This window comes from Lepisma saccharinum, chromosome 26, assembly GCF_977018435.1.
Source record: "Lepisma saccharinum chromosome 26, izLepSacc3.1, whole genome shotgun sequence".
In the NCBI taxonomy this organism is placed as follows: Eukaryota; Metazoa; Arthropoda; class Insecta; order Zygentoma; family Lepismatidae; genus Lepisma; species Lepisma saccharinum.
Window position 1 is genome coordinate 31,428,616 of NC_139254.1, and position 21,686 is coordinate 31,450,301.

Here is a 21,686-nt window from a genome sequence, read left to right on the forward strand (position 1 = left end):
GAAATATGGGAACAGAGGAGACATATGTACGGTGGAAGCAGTGCTGTACGAAATTTCTGTTTCTCCCAATACGCAAGATGGCTTTTTCCAGATCTTTGGATTTTATCGAATAATAAAGAATTCTTGAGAGACAGTATATGTTCTTTATTTGTGGTTTGAATCCAAGAACAAACTGCTACATACAGACAAGCAAATGTTTCAAATACAATATATTTCATGTTTGTGTAGTACATTCTATTCTCATCATTACATAAAGAAGGAAGTTATATTTTAAAGTCGAATATTACAGGCGAATATATACGAAGGTTGACAGGAAAGTTCTAAACCTCAACATAAATGCATGAATGAATCGATAATTTGTTCATTTAGGAATTCTGGACATCGACGCAAGTTTTTCAGTGATGCTGTAGTGTTCTCAGGCCCAGGTTTAATTACATGCAGGGAGGTCTGACAACATAATGGCCCCGCCTCGTACAATTTCAGTTTTAACTTTGAGGGTAAATTATGTCAGATGATTAGTTATATTTTAAACATATTTAGAATATCTCAAGTTTTCCATTTTTCCCCCTATCCAAGCACTTTCTTCAGTAGAAGCCCCCATTTTTAGATGGAGACAGGGCAAACCACATTAAAACTTCCTCACCTAGAATGGGATCTGAATATTCTGATCCATTTAAAATGGAATTGTTTCCTACACATACTTATATACTTCCACAGATTCTGTGACGTTATTAAAGCTATTGAGGCATATTTCAAAGCTGCGAAAGTTGAAGAACTTTTTTGTGTGTGTGTGTTTGGGGTAATATTTAGGACCATGCCAGATGCCATGGGAGCATAATATACTAAAATACCCCATGCAAAAGAAGTATCTTACATACATTTAAGAAAATATTATTATGTTGTAATTCAGATATGGTGTTCGATAGGTGTCTTAGAAATACTTCATGGAACGTTTTGCTTAGCTACCTTAACAATCTTCGACAAACACTTAACTTGAATTTTCCTGTACGAGGGAAGCCTTTACCATTATCGGATAAAGGGGTGATTGTCCATTTCCTGACATATAAAATTAATCAGTTACCCCTTGACTCGTCTATAGCAAGAACATTTCAATGATGTACTATACTGCTTTCATTTCCAAACTGCGCTTCAAGGTCACGGCATCGTCTCCCCACGCAGTCGCCTGTTCCCCTCCAAACACAACGTTCTGCCTGTTCATTGGGTGCTCCACGGGGAATGCATAGGAGTGGGAGTGAGGAAGAGGGAAGCGCGGAGCTGAGTGGATGTCCTTGAACCGCACATTCGAACTGAAAGAAATATAGTAGGTTAGTGGATGTTCGCTTGAGGAGAAAGGTAGTTGGTATAGGACACTGCAAGTAACAAATTTTAGTTACTTTGCCACCAAAAGTCCGTAACCAAATAGAAGTAAAGGGAAGCAAGTAAGCACGCAATTCTTGCATGCGCTTCCTGGAGAGTCATGTAGCTTTGATTTCAGCTGAATTCGGAATATATGGTTATAGCAATCGATAGATGTAATTCACACAAGCGTCACAAGAGGCGCTTCTGCCGCACTTCATATTCTATAAAAAGAGCGATAGGGACAGAGTCTTTCCTACCTTCGGTAAGCAAGGATTGTCTATCGATTTCTTCATGGCCTCTTGCAAGAGCGAGAGGAAAGATGTTAGGGCTCCTCTCGGCCGGTTGGGGTTAATAAAAAGCAAATTGGAATCAAATGCGACAAGTGTGGGATCACGCTAGCAGCTCTGCCGAGCACTCTACGGTTCTCACGACTCCATATCCACAGCCTACAGTCTTCATTTATGGCTTTTCCGCCACCGACGTGACCACCGGCTATTCATGTCAATCCTGTATTTATACTCCGACTTACCGACTTAAAATTTCAATTTCCCACGATGGCAACTTTTCTTCAAGTTACAAACGGCTTTTAATCCGGCAGCTTTTGAAGTGGCATTGAATTCACTTCTGGTTCTTCTAGGCATATCAACAGTAAGTAATATTACGTCACTTATTAGTGGATTTTCCTCAGTACTGTAGGAGAATATTTACAGAACAAGTATGCCTCCCCGGAAACATAGCCTCGCTGCGGTGGACTCAACTTCAGTCGACAAAGCCTTGGATGACCTTACATTTGGTCCGCTTTCACCGTTCTCCAGAACGCCCTGGTATCTTCAAAGAGCATTGTATTCTTGGAAGTTTTGATTATATTGGGTTCATGCATAAATTCGTAGCGTTTGTGTTCGGTATGGCAACACTGCAAGGTTAGAAGTTTGTTTATCGTTTGTTTATTGTTCATCAATTGGAGTGACATTCTTGTGACTGTGAATACGAATTGTATTTTACAGATTTGAAGAAAGACGGTGCTATTTATGGCCCAAGGGACAATAAGTGTCCAGTGGGGGGAGGGGGGAGGGACATTTCCGACATATTCTTCTGTCTGAGTTTAACATAGGGGCAACGGCAGCGCAGGTGGCTCGGAACATTTGTCACTTGTACGGGGAAAGCAGGGCAAGAAGAAAATGATGTTTTCATTACAAAGAGGGAATTTTGACTTAAGCGTTTCTCCACGTTCAGGAAAACCATGGGGCTTTAATAAAGACAGTTTAAACGCTTTAATCAACGAGGATCCACATCAGTCGACTCGAGAAATAGCAAATGTGATGAACTGTGACGATTCAACCATCGTGCGACATTTGCATTCCATGGGTAAGGTTCAGGATATCGCACGCATTAAATGGAATCAACCAAATGAAGAAGTAGGTCAGGAAAACAGCATCAAGTGCTGCGACACGATAATGCACACCCATAACATGTCAAAGATTCTATCCAGGAGCTTGGTTGGTTCCACATCCACCTTACTCCTCCGATCTTGCGCCCTAAAATTGCTACCTTTTCAGCTCTCAATCCATCAGTCTTCAAGGAAGCTCCTTTGGTGACGAAAATGCTCTTCAAACTTGGCTTGACAATGCTTTTAACTCCGAATCAGTTGATTTCTTCAGGCGTTGAATTGAAAAACTGCCACAGCGTTGGTAGACAGTCATAAACAATGAAGAAAAATATATTACTGATTAATTTATGTCTTTTGTTCATCTCAAATTAGTATAAAATGAAAATGCTTTTGCCACGGTGAAAAAAACGCTACGAATTTATACATCAACCATATAGATTCTATTTAGTTTAACACAGGTTCGGGTTAAATAACAATCCGCCCTCCCTGGTACATCAGCCACTTTAACCTGAGGTCATCTCATTATCGAAATAGCCCAACCTACAGAGCTCACCGATGTTACCATATTACCTATTTAGTAAAATAGAAAAGCACTCAGTGAGGCCTACGGTTGTTAAGGAAACATATTGTTGCCTACATTCTAGTTTCTCTATTACATGATATACGTGGTTGAGAGATGTCCTACGGTGTGGAACAGAATGAGCGGATTGATTCGCAGCATAATATGTAGATGTGGGTTGTCTTTCGACCTACACTGGTAGAACGGAAACGTTTGAGATTGCTGCCAAGTTATTAAGTCAATATTAAAATATTTACCAATATAGTAGAGGAGATGGTCTAAATATGGGCGAAGGTTTAAATATGGGTTTTGGAGTTATCAGCGCTCCCAGGTGCTGCAGCCTGGCAGAGGCTATTGGAACTGGTTATCTGTCAAGGACAAAGGTTGCGGCGCCAATTTGCAAGAGAAAGTGGTGGTTAGTTTCTGCCTTGGACGCTGTTATAGAATTGCTTCCTCCGAAAACTTTTTGCACGTATGTTTCTAACTCAGCGTTTTCTGAATTCTCATGTGCTTTGTATAAGTTATGATATTAGCGGTACTTAAAACAAATGTGGGCTTTTATAATGCCATGATTTGTTTGTGAAATATGTACCACAGAGAGAGAAAATAAATTCAAGAAGAAAAAAAGGGTGTTGGTCTAAATATGGGCTATGACATGAGGTCTAATGTTGAGAACACATTTTCAAGAAATATTTGGATGTTTTTCTTTATTTCTATTTTTCCCATTCCGCGTGATTTTCTAAAGAACTGATTATTCATAAATATGAATTTTATAATGTTTAAGCGATAAATGAAGGTTTTTTAAATTTTTTATTGCTTCTTGTGATATTGCCACTAGTAGCCCATATTTAGACCACAATTTTGAAATACATCATTTTACCAGATTTTGGAAATTGCTTTTTTTTTAAAAAAAAATTAGACCTTTTATACTTTAGCATGCTATTACATTTAAGTATATATTTCATACATATGAATTTTAAAGGCAGGTGCTTGATATATTACTTCTTTTCCTCCGAAAATGACAACATAAAAAGGGGGCCCATAATTAGACCTTTTACTCTACTGCTTGCTTGTTTATTATTGTTAACGTTGCCGAGAGCTTTGGTTGGTCGACTTTCGATATAGTTACTGAAGTTTCCGGTTAGAATCCTCACACAACAATGAGAAGTGCACTAAAGGAGCGAACTGGTCGATCACATATGGTTCCTCCACCACTCTCCCTTAGGCCCCGTCAAACAATTATGATATGTGTAAGCCTTGATTTAAAGAGTTCAGTGGCTGAGGAACTTATGTAAAGCTATTTGGAATCTGGGTTGAGATGCTCCACCTTCGCTCCACTCTGCCTCATCTCTTCTACTTTGAGGAAACACTGAGCTGCATGCGCACCCAAGAGTGCTCACCTTCACCGTCCCTCTGAGAGGTGAAGAGCGTAGTGATCTATCATGTAATAAGACACTGATGTCAATGGTCCATAGATGATGTAACGAGAGGTTGAAGCTCAGCTATACAAAAGGAAAATCTCAAATACCTATCTGTCACTTCAGGAAAATACAAAGGTTGATCAGCATGCTCTGTCTCTGACCTAGAAGGTATTGCCAGAGTGCCATTTCACTACTCTTATTTTTCAACATAGTCCCCTACAACTTCAATGCACTTTTCCATTCGATGCTCTAGGCTTCATTTCCGACACGAAAAAAATCTTCCGACTGCTCCTGAAACCATACGATTTCAGCATCCATCACTTCAGAAACGCTGCTGAAACTCTTCCCACACAGGTATTTTTTGAGATTTTTGACCATGTCGTATGAGGGGACAGACTCCTCTACTGTCTTCATTTTATCATTATAAATGTACGTTGGGTGTAATTTAGTTTATATAACAAATACAATAGTGCATCATTGAGAGTAGCAGCCAGCGCCACAGCCAGGAAGCAGAGGTAAGTGCTGGCGCATCCCTCAGCCCCCTAGCTTCCTCCTCCTATTCTGAGTTCAGTCCAGATAAACAGTCAAAAATGTCTATCATCTTACGAGATTGACCAAGTTATCTAACTACCATGGTTTCCTGGGCGATTAAAAGTACGCACAATTTCTGAGGTTTCAGATGGCGCTAGTATAGAACCTTAAACTTGAAGCAAAGCTCAAACTCTGGCCAAGTTTCGTCTTATTTCGTCTCGATTCAATACACAATAATATTAAATTGTGAGTTCAGAACACTTACCCAGGAAGCCCGCTGCTCTCCATTTTGTTAGCCAGCTCGACATCCTTTGAGTACACATCGAACTGCCACTGGCGTTGCCCCAAGACGCCTGCAAGAACAGCCCCTGTGTGGATGCCAACCCTCATGTCCACTGGTGACTTGGTCGACTGTTGAACGTATCTGCAACGAGTTAATACGCAAATATTGGTAACTGCAAATATTACAAATACACAAATATATAAAACTTGTATAGTCTACTTTTACGACAGTTCCTTCCCCAATTCATGAATAGGAGAAATTGCATTACATTTTACTTTGTACAATTGACTTATTGATTGATTGATTTGGTGTTTTAAGTCAACTTTATGCACAGTAAGGCTAATTAAGATTGGACATGTATTTTAAAGTGGGATTCGAACCACCACGTTCCTTTAACAGGTATCGAACCCGGTAATTGACCTATTGATTTGGTTTATTTTACTTCGCTTTTCTGCCACTTTTAGCTAATTGAGAAAATGAGGATGAGTGATGACATGATGAAATTGATGAATGGACACAAACAAGCTGATCACATCACCCCCACTCATGACCGGATCAAGAAAGTGTGGGGCGTTACCCCCACACCCCCTATACGCCTTCATGGCGTGGTGCTAAGCACAGGGGAGCACTTTACCTTTTTACCTTCTTTTTTACACAGACAAGCACCCATGGCAGGTCGGGATTCTAACCCGGAATTATTGCCTTTCCTTCTACAACTACGACGATATAATTCCAGTTCACACTTACTTGTCAGTTACAAATAAAGTTTGAAACATTTCAGACCAAAGTGACAATTGACACTTGCCACTTCGAAACGAAAATACAGATGCAAATGCATCCATTTTTGCAAGAATTTGTCGATTATCACTTTTCATTTCTGTGTGAAACCACATGTCGCGTGTCATTTGTCGCTTATCATTTGCAGCTTGTAATTTTTCGATGTAAAAGGTCTCTTTCGTTTCTATAGATATTATTAGAAACAACAGATGCGATAGGCATTGGTTCGAATCCCGGCCTGGGCCTGGATGTTTGCGAGTGTCCATTCATCAATTTCATCATGTCATCCCTCATCTCCATCTTCGCAAATTAGTCAAAAGTGGCACAAAGGCGAAGTAAAATAAAAATATCAAAATATAAAAAATCGAAGGAAAAGAAGGACAAATCGTCTTCCTGTAAGGCTACGAGGCAGAAGGGACTTACGTATTTCTAACATGACACGTGAATTATGTAATGTAGTACTTGCAGTTGTGATTTAATTATTTACAGTCCAAAGTACCAAAGGATACCCGTTACTTTTGACACCGATAAGCTTTCTAAGTTACCAATGTCAATGGTCTCTATAGCATGTGAACAGCGCACAGACACAATATTTACATAATGCATAAGGCATTGTAGATTATACGAAAAAAATCATTCGAAATACAATATAAGAAAAATATGTAAAAATAAGCATAAAAATATATAGGGTGTTCCGTTCAAACCTCCCACATTTCAATTGATCATTGCTAAAAGGTTATGAAACATAATGGACTGCGAGTGGTACTACACGAAAGAGAAACTCAAAAGAATGTTATTGCATGACCTCGAAGTTCACCGTTCTCTCACTATGCAGCAGCAGCGCGCACAATCTGTATTATGGTATGCAGAGACCGAAAATCAAATATCAGATAAATTATCAAAGACAATATGGAGGTGAAGCACCTGATGGGAAAACCATTAAGTCATGGTGTTCGAAGTTTTTGGCTTCATTTGTACCCTTACAATGTGCAAATTGTTCAACAATTGAGGCCAAATAATAGGCTACAACGACAGAAATTTGCTATCGAAATGCTGGATCGTATGGACAGGGATCCTCAGCTTTTTGGAAACGTGTTGTTTTCAGACCATGCCACATTCCATTTGTCAGGGTTGTGCACGACTTGTTCCGAAGGAGCTGAATTTCCTGCAAAAATGCACATCGCGGGGATGTTGCTGAAGACATGATTTCGCGAGTCTGTAGTGATTCAACATTCATGAAACGCATCATAACTGGTGATGAGACATGGGTGTATGAGCATGACATGCAAGCAGGTCAACAATCTTCGGAATGTGGAGCTTCGAAAATGAACCAAAATCCAATAAACCACGCCAAGCTCAAAACGTAAGGTCATGCTCATTGTTTTCTTTGATTATCGTGATGTTTTGCATTCAGAATTCTTTCCAGCGGAACAAACTGTGAATAAAGAGTTTTATGTGACCGTTATGAGGCGTCTGCTTGAGAATGTTTGCCGGAAAAGACGAGAGTTATGGAAAAACAATTCTTGCATTTGCACCACGACGACTCTTGTTCGCGAGTTTTTGGCCAGAAATTCAACACATGTCTCCAGATATGGCTTCCTGTGATCTTTTTCTCTTTCCGCGACTCAAGTTGTCACTTCCGAGAAGGCGTTTTGAATCAATTGAATCCATTAAAGGAAATTGGCAGAAGGGACTCAGGGCGATACCGTCTTCTGCGTTTGAAAAGTGTTTTGAAGACTGGGTCAAGCGTTGGTATATGTGTGTTGCATCTGATGGGGCCTATTTTGAAGGCGATAAAATAAATGTTGATGATTAACCACGTATTTTGTGTTTTATTCACAAATTCCGGGCACTTTTTGTATTTAGCAGTACAGTATTCCCACTTTTTCTTGTGTCTGTCTTATGAGAAAGATTTAATCTGTTGATCTGTTACGTTTAAATCCACATTGATAATAACCTATAATTTAATTAGCATATGGGGTTAGTCCAGAGCATTGCCAGTCGGCAAACTTCAGTCCAGATTGTAAGGTGCTACGTAAAAGTGAAATTAATATTTGGGTATATCCTCAAACTGTCACCTCTTTCACCGCGTCATCAGTTGTAACAAACATTTGCAATATAACATGGACAGCAAATTAATAGACTAGGAGGAAACAGTTATTTATAAATAGGTTTGAATTCCCTGTCGTAGAGATATAAACTCGTTCATCCTGTATTGTGAAAACACGAGAAAGTGATATATTGATTCCAGATGTCGTATTTTAATCCCGCCGAAAGCGAATTGCAACTTGCAAATTATTATTCATATTTCAGAACTGGGCGGGAAATATAAAATGGAATTCATGATTCAATTAAATTTCTTCTGTGACACAGTTCTTAGCATCGATCCGGAAATCCCGCTACCAGGACTCCTACAGCCCTCAATCCAGTCTCTCTTTTAATCACCTGTTCTCCGGGGGCTTACTCCTCCGCCCCTCCCCCTTTCCAGCCTCATATTGATTCATGCTGTGCTTTGAAGTTATGCATCTAAATCTTGAATATGCATTACTGTTATAAGCGTCTGGATTAAAGGATACGTCAGACGAAGGATCTGCTATATTATCTCATCGTTTCTCGTATTAAATCCTTTCATACTATCCTTATTCAGAATATCCACTTTAATATCCTAAGATTAACTTAATTGCTTTCTCGAGAAATTTGCTCTCAAGCGTGGCGGAAGTAATATAGATTAGTTGAAGAGCAGCGTTCTTAAATTGTAAGGATAAGAATGGAAAATCTTTCGGAGGAAGTTCGCAGAATTTGAATGTCATCCTGTATTAATACAATGAATACAAGAATTTGCAATATTGAACGAACACATAGATGCCGGCTTTGGGAGAGGCAAGGCAACCCCTGCCGCTTGCCAAATATTCACTGTCGCTTAAGATTTTGTATTTAAATAGATACAGATGAATACAGTATGTAACATAATCAGTGGTAAGTTTTCTCCCTTTAATCATGTATTCGTTTAGTAGATGATATCTGAGGCTACTCATATGAAAGGCTGGTTAGAATAGAATTGTGCAGGAAGAAGGCGATGCCATCAAAAGGAGTCAGTAAAAAATTAGAATATGATTTTAAATAAAAACAAAGCAGTCTACACACACACGCGAGAGAGAGAGAGAGAGAGAGAGAGAGAGGGTACAGCTTCGAACAAACATACAGGAAGGACTACATGGTCCTGCATCTATTTCCTGGTCATAAACAGACATTCTAGTACGTATTACAGTAACAAACGAGGCCACACACATTCCCTCTATGAACACTGAAATTATTTCCCCAGATTCCCCAACATGCTGCGAGCAATGCAGGAAGGAAGCATCGAATATCATTAACCTCACCATCTGTAAATCAGCACATCTTACGTTTGTTTGAGTTCTTGTTTTAAGTTCACTTTATACACAGATATGCTAATCGGGACTGGACCTGCAGTTTTACTGTAAGTTGAATTCCAACCACTGTGAAATGTGCCTCCATCGGGTGTGCAAGCCAGGATCCCTTTATAACAAGGCAACGTCGTTACCACTACGCTATTAGGAAGGCTCAGGACATCTTGTTTCACAGTGGCAATGTATTCTCATGCACGAAACCGTCTCCCTAACAGTTGCTCCTTCATATTGGTTGTCAGATCGAAATTAACACGGAGAAAAGTCAAGCAAGCGTTCGAGTGACTCACAAATACACGCTGCTGTATGTCCTATTACGTTATCATGAATAATGATGACATTGATGAAATCAGAGCTTTTATCCCTAATGGCGCGATGTAAGGTAAGGCTCTATAGTAAGCTGCTTTCACAATTGTGACACTATGAACTATGTGACACACAATTATTCTCCTGATGTCATGAGCCTTAGTGACCATCAATTTCAAGGGGAAGGATTTTCTCGAAACTTCTGTCTGAGTAGTTTTGATTCACTGATTGGTTTGCTCTTTTTTATTTCGCCTCTTGTGCCACCTTTGGCTAATTTTCGAAGATGGGTAGAGTGATGATATGACGAAATTGGTGAATGCAGACTCACAAACATCCATACCCAGGCCGCGATTCGAACACGGGACCCCTGGCGTCGTAGCGCGATGTGATAACCAATCCGCCACGGGGGCCGGCTTCTGGCTGAGTGGTGATCTAGCGTTAAGCCATTCCGCTTACTGAAGCTAGAGCTCTGTTCCATAAGACCTAGCCCAAAAGTCATCCATGGCGGGAATGCTTTGCTCTCCATGCTGGTATCGTTTCAGGAGGCCATAGCACGCCCACTTCTTAACTTCAGTGAGTGCACGTGGCGCTGACCTCCCTGCAACGTTACGAAGGTGCAAGTCTTACCGAAAAATCCTGGGATGGTTGTAAGCCAAGCAGAGTCCATCGTCTGTCGGCTTCCATGCAGTGAGCAATTACTGCACGCGACTCCATCCTGACTGATGCTGGAAGCAGGTTCTCGCTGAAATGCTGCTGTGCACCTCGCGATAGTTTGGAACATTGTGGTATTATTTCTCGTACCTCCCATCAACTCTCTGTGGCATTCACTGGTTTATCTCTACCAAAGAACAGCTCTTTTGAAGTACAAACGCTTTTCACGCCAGAATCACGCCAATACTGCTACAGCAGTTGATTCATTGATTGATTAATTTGGTGTTTTAAGTCCGTCTCGTAATCAAGGGGTCCGGGCTGGTTCGATACCCGGTGGAGCCACATAGTGGTTCCGATCCCACTTTAAACTGTAGGTCCAGTCCCGATTAGCCTTACTGTGCATAATGTGGACTTAAAACACCAAATCATTCAATCCATCAACACACATATTTATTTATTTATTTATTTAATAGAAGATTCCAAATAGAGCGTTAGCCATTTTACATTGGAACGTTTTTATAGAACATAAGTACAAAAAAATAATAAGATAATACAACAAAAATAATAACATAGAAAAATTACATGTGGTTAAGAGACTTACATACTCTTAGCTAACTTTCTTCTAAAACGGTCAAGATTTTCAAAAATGTCTATTTTGCTTCCTAGATTATTGTATTCACTGGGCAGTCTATGGAACAGAGAGCGCTGGATGAGGCACAATCTCGGCTTCTGAGAAGTGAAAAGTAGAGTGCTTCTTGTTGAGCGGGCAGGCACACGAAAGTGAATTTCCTGAAGAAGGCGGTCACTTTTGATGTTGCCATTCACTATTTTGTGTAGAAATATATGGTCAGCCAGTCTATGTCTCTCTTGAGGAGTTTGGATATTTAACATTTGCAGGAGGATGGACTTTTGCAAGTGTTTTGTGGACGGAATTCGGTGTCGAACAATGGCCAGGAATAAATTTAGGACGGAATTTAGTCTCTCTGAATTTGAGGGGCATGCCATAGACCAGATCGGAGAACAGTATTCAATTTTAGGTGACACAAAAGATTTGTAAAAAGTGCCGAGGGCAGTCAAGTTGTTTATTTCTGTGAAACGATAGAGAAGACCCAGCATACGCATTGAACCCCTTGTGACTGTAGAGATGTGCTCAGAAAAGGAAAGTTTCTCGTCAAATATGACGCCCAGGTCCTTTTGTGCTGCAACTCTTTGAACACAATTATTTTTTATGAAATATTTAGTATTAAATGTGTTTTTCTTTAAGGAGAAGGTCATCATGGTACATTTTGGAGGGTTGAGTTTTAAGTTCCATAATTCACACAACTTTACTAGAGAATCTAAATTCTTTTGCAGAAGTGTCATGTCACTGAAATTGGAGATTTTACTATATATTTTGCAATCGTCAGCGAACAAGAGAAGGTTTTTGCATGAATCGGAAAGATATTCTGGAAGATCATCAAGGTACAGGATGAAGAGAAGAGGTCCAAGAACACTGCTTTGAGGTACACCAGAAGATACAGCTTGATAAGAAGAAGACATTCCGGAAAGAACAACTTTTTGTTGTCTGTTTTGGAGGTAGTGCTTGAGCAGAGAGAGAAAGTTTCCATGAATATTGAAACGGTGGGATAATTTATGAAGCAGGAAATTGTGGTTTATAGAGTCAAAAGCTTTCGAAAAATCCAGATATATTACACCCAGTTGACAGTTTTCAGATATAGAGTTGATAGCGTCAGATAGTGAAATGCTTAAGTTGGTTAAGCAGGAGCTGCCTGGTAAGAAGCCGTGCTGTGCTGTATTTATATATGGAGAGGTAAATTTGTAGAGTCGGTCCTTTATTATCTTTTCACAGGCGATAGAAAGTGGTGAAAGAAGGGAAATAGGCCTATAAGAAGAAACAGCACACTTGTCTCCAGATTTATATAATGGTACCACGTTAGCATTTTTCCATGAATCTGGAAATGTACCCTCATTGAAGCATCTGTTTAATAAAATAGACATATATAATGTTTGCGTGTGTGTGTGATTATTGATCTCATTTGACAAAGTCACAAATAAGAGCCTAGAGAGTGATTAGGTTTAGGGGGAACCACATTGTTGTGTTCCAATTGGACGTCTGCCATATTGGTGGCCGCCATATGGAATTCAACTCATTTTTTAAATGGGAAGGGGGAGATGTCAAAGAGCGTGATGTGATATATTTATGACAGTTTTCTTACACCTGGAAAATGATACATATGTTACAGTCATACAGTCGTAACTTATTCCTGATTAAAGAAAGATAGGTTGACGAAATCTTCACCCCTGCATTTCTCGTGAAATTGTAGCCTGATTTGATTTAGGTGGGTGAACTTAGGTTGTAATTATTCCGGCTTTGTCCCCGCATAATGCAGCTCTAAGACCCACCCAGCCTCAAATCAAATGGTACCGGGAAAGGGGGGGGGCTAAAGGCGGTCGCAACGTAGCACTGATCACATCACCTCCAAGATTGACGACATCGAAAATATGAGGGGTCCACATACCCTAAATGTGCCTTCATGGTACGGTGCTACAGAAACTTTACATTTACCTGTATATATTGTATTTGCTTCTGTACCCCAGAGTACCTACGTTTATTTTTTACATACTCATATACGAACCCTGTACTATGCCAATGGCTGAGGGCCCCCCTAAAGGCTTACTTGTCTCCGCCCCCCACCGCGGGATTTTGCGGATTGTAGATCCCACACTAGTGAAAGTTATACATCTGCTGAGAGAACGTGACTATCTTTACAACATATGGTTTCTAATTGCCCTTTTTGAAATATGTTTTACTTTTGTTTCTGTTGTCTTTTGTATGAAAGTACAGTAGAGCGTCGATTATCCTAACGTCGGTCAACCGAACGACCGCTTAACCGAACTGTGTACTCGCTCGCACCTGTTACTCTCCCACCCTACCGTCCATCATCCCCCTCACTCCCAAACCAAGTTTCCCACAGTAGTCGCCGCACTGAGCCACCGCTGGCGGAACATTGCTTCTAATGGGGCCTTCATAAGGCGCTGCTGACCGGCCAAGCCGCCAGTCGCTGTGTTTCAACAATCAGCACACTTCTGTCGGTGTATCTATTGTTCATGCAAAATGCGTATGTAATATGTACATATTTTTGTTTAATAAACTGTACCACATACTATATATTCCTACTAAAGTTGCCTTTGTACGTTACTTTGTAATACTTAAAGAGATGCCTGTTTTTATGAATAAATTTACTGTACAGTACTTCTTTTTGGCAAATAAACATGTACAGTTCGATTATCCGAACAAACCAGTTTTCCGAACACGCATGTCCCCCAATTACTTCGGATAATCGACGCTCTACTGTATATGAAAAGTAATATAATGTAGATAGGAGAGTAGAATCGATGGGGGTACCTGCACCGAAACCTTTGTTGGTCTAAATACAGACTTTATTGTAGACAAACTCAGCATATGAAGCTAAAAAGCATAATATCATTTTAAGTTTCATAATTTCAATTTTTGGTCTCTGGGATATATTGCTGGTCATCAAGTCACTAAGTTTATGCCTGCAGGCTCCTCAGTTGATGTTGCACTTGATAATGGATTACTGTCGACAGAAGTCAAGATCAGACGCACATAAATAATTTTCCAGAGTTTTTAGACTGGGGAAAAAGATCTGCGGAGATTTTCGATTCAGTGTTTCAACACCTGAACAATAAATCGTCAAAGCTACAGAGACAATTGTGTTCACACAATGCCTAAGGAGCATTATCGGAAATCAATCTCCACTCTGTTATTGGATCACATCTTGACTTCCAAGAGTGTCTTCCGTAGGACACCCTTTCGCCTTGATCTTGCTCATCTGCACTATAGCACTTCAAGATGATGCGTCCGCAAAGAAATGTAAACGACCTTCTTTGAGTACAAGGCTGAGAATGATAATTTAGTGGGTAAGAACAAACTATAGTAACAGGCAAAGGTTATCTCCATACCCAGGACATCTCTGGAAGCAGTATAAAAATGTGATGCCAACAGCTTTCCGCCTTCTTCAAGTTCTGGCTACCATTCCTGAGCGTTGGCACAGCACAATACGTCTCAAAACATGGTTAATTGCTGCTTAAAGGACTGGCTCTTCTGAACATTGGTTATAATGTAGTTCCAATTGTTGAATAAATAATACAAACATTTTCGAAGGACAAGAAGAACTGATTAGAATTTTTTCTCCAGACCTAAGGCTTTTTTTTTGTTAATGTTCTAAAATTTCAACTTTAACTTGTGCAATCCTTTTTGATAAATAATATGTAGTGTGTCAAAGAATACTGTAGTAATCAAATTGGTTAAAATAATTAAAATACCATTGCGACTGCAATCTCCCTACTCCCCACTCGTTATCCACCCTGGCCAAATTTTGGCCCTTGCTCAACATGTAGATTAAATTAGGGTCAAGCAATAAAAAGGGCTTGAGAGCCCTGGAGAGACCCAAACGTCGCCATGGAAAATAATATGAATATATATGCCTTCATTAGATGCTTGTTCTTGTGCTACATCTCGGTATTCCAGCATTTCGAGAGTCCTGGAGTTTGCTAAAAATAGAGATTACTTTCCTAATGAAAGCAAGGGTCCTTTTGTTCGGATTCCACGGCAGTCCCTTAAGTGAAGCACTTGAAGAGGACTGTTCTGATTAGTAAACACCCGTTAATTAAAGAGTTTATTTTCGAAATTCATCAGCCAAGATTGACACTTCGTGTGGTTGTTTCGAAGAAACTAAATCAATATATTTCAGATCCAGTAACAGTTCAGATATGAAATAACATGTTACAAATATAAACTATTTTAAATAACTAACAGTAGCAAGCCTCTGGCCTGTTCCCTCGATTTGTTAAATGACCTATTTAGAGAATCCGTTTGTTGTTATTCCTAATTCAGGCATGAAAATAATTCATTCAAAGATTTCCTTGCAAATTTAAGACTTTTTTATTTTGAAAATTTTAGGAATTCTATGATGATTTTAAAACGTAGAAACAAACAGAATTAGTTTGTGTGTGTGTGTCTCTGTTTGTGTTTATGTGTGTGTTCAGTCATTTAGTGTCCTTAGCCTTAATGGGCCTTAGCTCATTAATTCGAAACTGCTCATTCATGCATGTACAGTACATATATGAATACTACAAGTGAAAATAGACTATTAGATTAATTTCATATGGAAATTCCATTGAGGAGGCCGCACTCAAAACGTATTGTGTTGAAATTACCAAAACAGCCGTTCCAGAAAGTCAACCAACATTTTGGTCAGTAGGAGTATGGATCTTCACTGGTGTTGATTCCAACCGTTAATCTGTTATTTTGTTCAGCATTTTTAAGACGGCGTTCGTTAAATCCGTTTTATTTACGTTACTTTGACGTCACTAATATTGTTTAGACCTTTTGGGACAGCTGCCTGTGTCCTTACAATGAGTAACACACATTTAATCGAAGTTTGAACCCTCTAGACTTGAGGTCATGAGTCATGAAAATATAAAGCGCATTGTCAGCGAAATAGAGGCTTGGAAAGAATGTTACTAGTCTGTTTTACATTTAATAATAAGTGTAATTAGTCCTGATACGTGGTCCAGCCCCTTATCGTAACTAAAATCAATACTTGTCTCCAAGGACGTCCGCAGATTTTTTTCCATGAAGGAGCAAGCAATTTATTTTTTTTCCGGCTGGGTGGACAAAGGAGACATATTTTGCTTCATAATAGAGATTTCCCCTAAAAAAATTGCTTCGGTCTGAAATTATCATGTTCCATCAACACCCTTATAATAATTAATGTAAATTACTGTGACTGAAATGAAATCATGTATGAAATACATACTTTTTATGTGAACATTAATTTTCTGCCCCCCACTCCTTCCGGACGTTCATGCTTGTCTCTGAGCACTAGAATCTCCTTACCGGGTTATAAACGGAGATTGTAATGGAGCACCCAGCACTTGTGAGGGCAAAACACAAGACAATACACAGCCCTATAGAGGATTATACTAGCCGTAGCTTCAGGATGACACAGTTAAGTAAATATAGTATCTGTAATGCAATTAAATATGATGTTCTAAATTAGAATGCCAGGGTGGCATCGTTCGTATTCTGACTCAGTATGAGATGTTTATGAAGGAAAATTCATTAAGAAACTTTTTCTTCAATTGACGGTTCACGTATACTATGCCGACTATCAGGATCTATCTCCAGGAAAAGGAACAGTAGGAATATGGACGAAGAGATCGTTCAAAATGTCCAGCACTGTGCAACACATTCGCCTTTGAAAGACTAAAACATTCTAGATCGAGTGTTGTAGCCCATCGCATACAATATAATGCGTTTAGAATAAAATGCAATTCAAAAGAACAAAAAAAAATGAAAGGAACGTCACTGGAGGAAACTAGAATACTCTGCCGACAATTCCTAACACATATTAATTATAATTCTTGCCAACAAGCAGCGATTCAATGTTCTAGCGTCGCCGCCTATGACAGTGCTGGTAGGCAGAGGGCTGCACAACGGCCAGAATCGCTTACTAGGCCCGCCTGGTTGGTCGGGCGGGCGAGTAAAACTATATACCTGGGTTTTGACCCGTCAAGCATCGAAAGCCCCCGGGTAACTGGAAGGCCTTGTAAGACGAAGCTCGCTTATCTTCAGCGAACGCTGATTCCGGTTTTGCACCGTCTCCAGATACATGAGTCACGCAGTCACCGTTGCCAACTTTTAGATTCTAAACTGTTCTAGGAGCACTTAAAATGTTCATCACTTTTATCAATTTGAAATTGCAGACATTTATTCCTTGCTAGAAAACATTTGTATCGCTCACACCCAGTGGCGGCGATTGGGTTCCAAAACTAGAGGGCCAAAGTGCAAATGTACGGGGGGGAGCAAGGATAATTAATTTCCCTTGGTACATGAGGTTAGCGTGGTGCAAAAGTAGCAAAAAGTGGGGGGGGGGGCAACTGCACTCTCTCGGCCCCGCCCCTAATTGCTGCCACTGCTGACACCTGTACAGGAGTACGAACCAAGTTTCGCAAAAAGTGCCATCGTAAATACTTTGGAACTTTGTGTGACTGGTGGTTGTTCTACATTATAATTTTTTGGGGGTGCTCCCCTATGGCGCAGTGGTAGTGTCGTCGCCTTGTAATCAAAGGGTACCAGGTTCGATACCCGGTGGAAGCACATGATGGTTCAGATCCCACTTTAAACTATAGGTTCAGTCCCGATTAGCCTTATTGTGCATAAATTGACCAAATAAATGAATCAATCAATCAAACAGATTTTCTCTCTGGTGTAATTTTGCCAATTCAATATCCGAATTAGTTGCTCAAGATCCCCCCCCCCCTGAACACTAAGGCACGATGGTCCATAAAATGGAACATGAAATTAGAATTTGCATTATAAAAGGTTTTTGAATATTGTCAGCTCTTTCAACAAATCGTCGTTCGCTAGTGTTGTTGCTAGTTATCTTGTTCTCAGACCGCATTGATAGTAATACGATACAAAATATAATTGTTAGCTTGTATTTTCACACGGGTGCAAATAACAGGCAATGCTATTTACACATTTCAACAAACAAACAACGTAAAAATGAAACCGACAGAAGATTTACGATTTCAAGACCAGAAAGGTGACATAAAATGAACAAGACACACAAACCTATTTCAAGACCATCGAAACAAATTTAGAAAATATGTGGTAGTTGGTTTGACATAATAATGACACTAATTTGAGAAGTTACAAAATCTTAGGTGCAGTGGCTTAGCAACATATCGCGAGGTCCTGGGCGAGATTTGAATGCAAGGCCCCATCGTTCTTTAAGTTTGAAATATCAATGTAAATCGATACCCAGTCATCAAGGAAACGTCAGCAAATTATCATATTTATATAATAGCCTACAATAATAATTAATTTCTGACGAAAATTATATTTAATAGTACGCGACAGAGAAATTTACACTTGGCAGAGCTACAGTAACACGCTGCTGGAATTTTCATTAACCAAAGTAGTAGTAATAGTACGTTTTTTAAGATGTTCTTTAGGCAGTAAGATAACTGAAATATCCTTAAGTGTGCTAAACTTTTTTTAAAAAAATCAGAAATACAAAGTAAGAATCTTGAAATATAACCTATATATTATTTAATGAGTCGTTCTTTGTTTCCTCATTTCGAAGTTTGTAGGATGTAAATGTCACAAACCATGGCTTAAGTAGAAAATATGGAAGGACGCACATAAAATGTCAGTGCTTGATAGAGCGGGGGGAAGGGAGTGCGCTAAATCACAATCCTGTCTAGGGGCCCAATGTATCTACCTACAAGCTCTTCTACACAATCGGTTTCAACATCAGCAAATCTTAAAACGATAGTCATTTGCACAATAAATGTGAAATGTTTGGTGTAATCAACTGATACAGCTAATTTGACTTTTTTTTTAAATTAGCAATTTTGACTTTTTTTTAATTAGCAATTTTGACTTTGTTGCACATAAATTGTACCAGTTAACTTTGAATTTTAGGACTTAGATGATAATAATAACTGTGAATCTCATTTTGTTGTTACGTCTTAATGTTCTTGTAATATTAAATATTTGACGCAGTGGCGTAACAAAATCGTAAAGTACGCGTCCGCAAGAAATAAACTTGGGTCCCTCAAGTACAGTCAGCTTCTTCCAGGAAATTTACGTAATTACTTAGAATGGCTGGTTGTGGCTGGACTTACATTAATAACTATACAAATCGATGCTCTAACTCTGAATTTTCACATATTACAACATATCTTTCTTCGACATTTATGTATTCAAAAGAAGAAAATACAAATACTTACTTATCCCTTCCCCCAAACAGAAGGCGGTACAGTATACAGAGAACACTGGAAGTTAGTGTAGAGCTATCAAGGAGAAGAAACTTTCCTAAATCACTTGATTTCAGATTTAAGCACATTCCTGAAACATAGAACTTGATCAGGAAATTCGGAAGATAAATCATCTTCGTGTCCGTTACAGAGGGCAATAGCTGCGTCTGAAGTTGTAGGAACGAAGGAAGAACTGCTAATATTATCCATACCTTTCTTGAGTTTAAAATACCAGAAGCATTTAAATGCCCCATACTTTGCTCCGTGGCAGTTTGAGGTGCTTTACCATTAACATATTAAAATCGGGTAGGCTATGTAAGGTCACGACACACAAGAAAAATGGATAAAATTGTCCAAGCAATTTTTGCGTTGATGTTTCACATGAGAAATTAGAATTATTTTGACTTTTTCGGGGCCCCTTAGGCTTAGAGCTCCCGCCCGCCTCGGATTTGACGTATTCATTCAAATTATAACGTTAAACTAGAATATAAAGCCAGTTAAAAATGTCTTAATTTTATTGCCCACAAAAATTAGCCTTTTCTATCTTTCTCACTTCCATTTATTACGTTTTTCGTATCAATCTCATAGGACGCGAGGCCCCTATATGCGCGAGGCCCAGGGTGGTCGCCTACTTCGCTCACCCCTTGCTACGCCAATGATTCTACAACCTCAAGACACCTGCGCCTAGCAGAAATTCAAATATTTCCATGCGTAGTGAAATATAATGGCCGTTGGCAACACTGACAGTAGTGCTCGCCGTCTACCTGCAAGAACTACATCGAGTCTCACGGGTCTTCTTAAGACCCGGGTAATAGAAAAACCTGGCAGGCATCGAAGCCTGTGCAACACTGTGACGTGAAGCTTGCTTGCGCGATGTCGAACACCTGGGCTTGATGTGCGTGTTGCATATTATTGTAGGCGCGCCTCCTCGCAGACGGGTTTTCTCCGGGTCTTGTGCAGGCCTCTGCTGGTAGGGCTTTGATTATGACAGTCCTACATAGACGTATGTGACACAATTTCCTTTACTTTTTTATACTCACGAGGTGAATTCAAAAAGTTTCTGGAATAACGTTACTGAACTGCAAATTAAGGCTCTGATGGGTACAACCATGCTATAAACCATCTGTCCTATTCTACTGTGGAACTTAACTGCATTCCACAACCTGGAAGGGACGCAACGGAGGTCAGAATGACAGGCAAATCTATCTTCGGGTGGCAGGGGAATCTAATATCTAGCATCTTATGATCGCTTTATTACTATATTCCCAACAATTTTAAATTTGAATGAAATTACAAGAAATATTTAAATTGTTTGATTTTTTTACCCAATTCACCCTAAGTTAACCTACTCTATCTGGGAGGTCTGTATGAAAGAGCAACTGGTCAAAGAATAAGTAAGCAGAGAAAACATGGCGATCAGAGAGATCAATAGAAGCTAAAAGTTTCCTTCAGTAGCAAAACTCAACGTTCCATTTTCCTACTATACAAAGTGTTTCATCAATCTCGAATTTTAAAACTTTCAACATTCAACCTAACGTTATTGTTCTAAATTTGGAATGCGAGACAAAAAAAATTGTACGCATCAATCACAATTTTTCTGTCCCTCCACAAATAATAGTCACATTTGGCACAAATATTTCCCAAATATTGTTCGGAAAGCAAGAACAGTCTGGCAGAAAAGTATTGAGGAATTTACCGTATGTGCCTAGATTAAGTAGGGTAATTTTAGGAGAGATGCAACTCCAGGAGAGATGCCACACTATTTGAAAACGTTATTTACTAAACAATCCGTCAGATGGCACTGCTATCGTTGTGTGTGCTAAGTTAGATGTAGTTGCGACACGGAAGGAGGATATAGTGTCTCGTTTCGTTGTAATTCAATACGTGATTTTGTGAGGTAACTGGCAATTCTAGACCTTCAATGTTTTTTTACGGTTTTGCTGTAACCGTGTTTTGACTCAATGCAACCATGAAATGTACAGTTTTCATGATTTGGGCGTGGTTTATATTATCTCTCGATCACGTCTCGTTGGTCATTTTGCTTCTGGAACATTCTCCCACTATTTGGTAGGCGTGTGGCGTCTCTCACCTACAAAAAGGAGACATGACACTTTCAATGTAGATAGAGATGACA

General features: G+C 39.5%; 1 protein-coding gene across 1 annotated transcript in view; it reads right to left on the reverse strand.

The window, feature by feature from the left end:
* Ac3 (Adenylate cyclase 3) overlaps positions 1-21,686 on the reverse strand; it is a 568,126-nt gene that overhangs the window by 179,546 nt on the left and 366,894 nt on the right. The window contains exon 6 of the mRNA XM_083112151.1: positions 5,523-5,681. Within this exon, the coding sequence (XP_082968277.1) occupies positions 5,523-5,681 (159 nt within the window). The remainder of the gene's footprint in view (positions 1-5,522; positions 5,682-21,686) is intronic.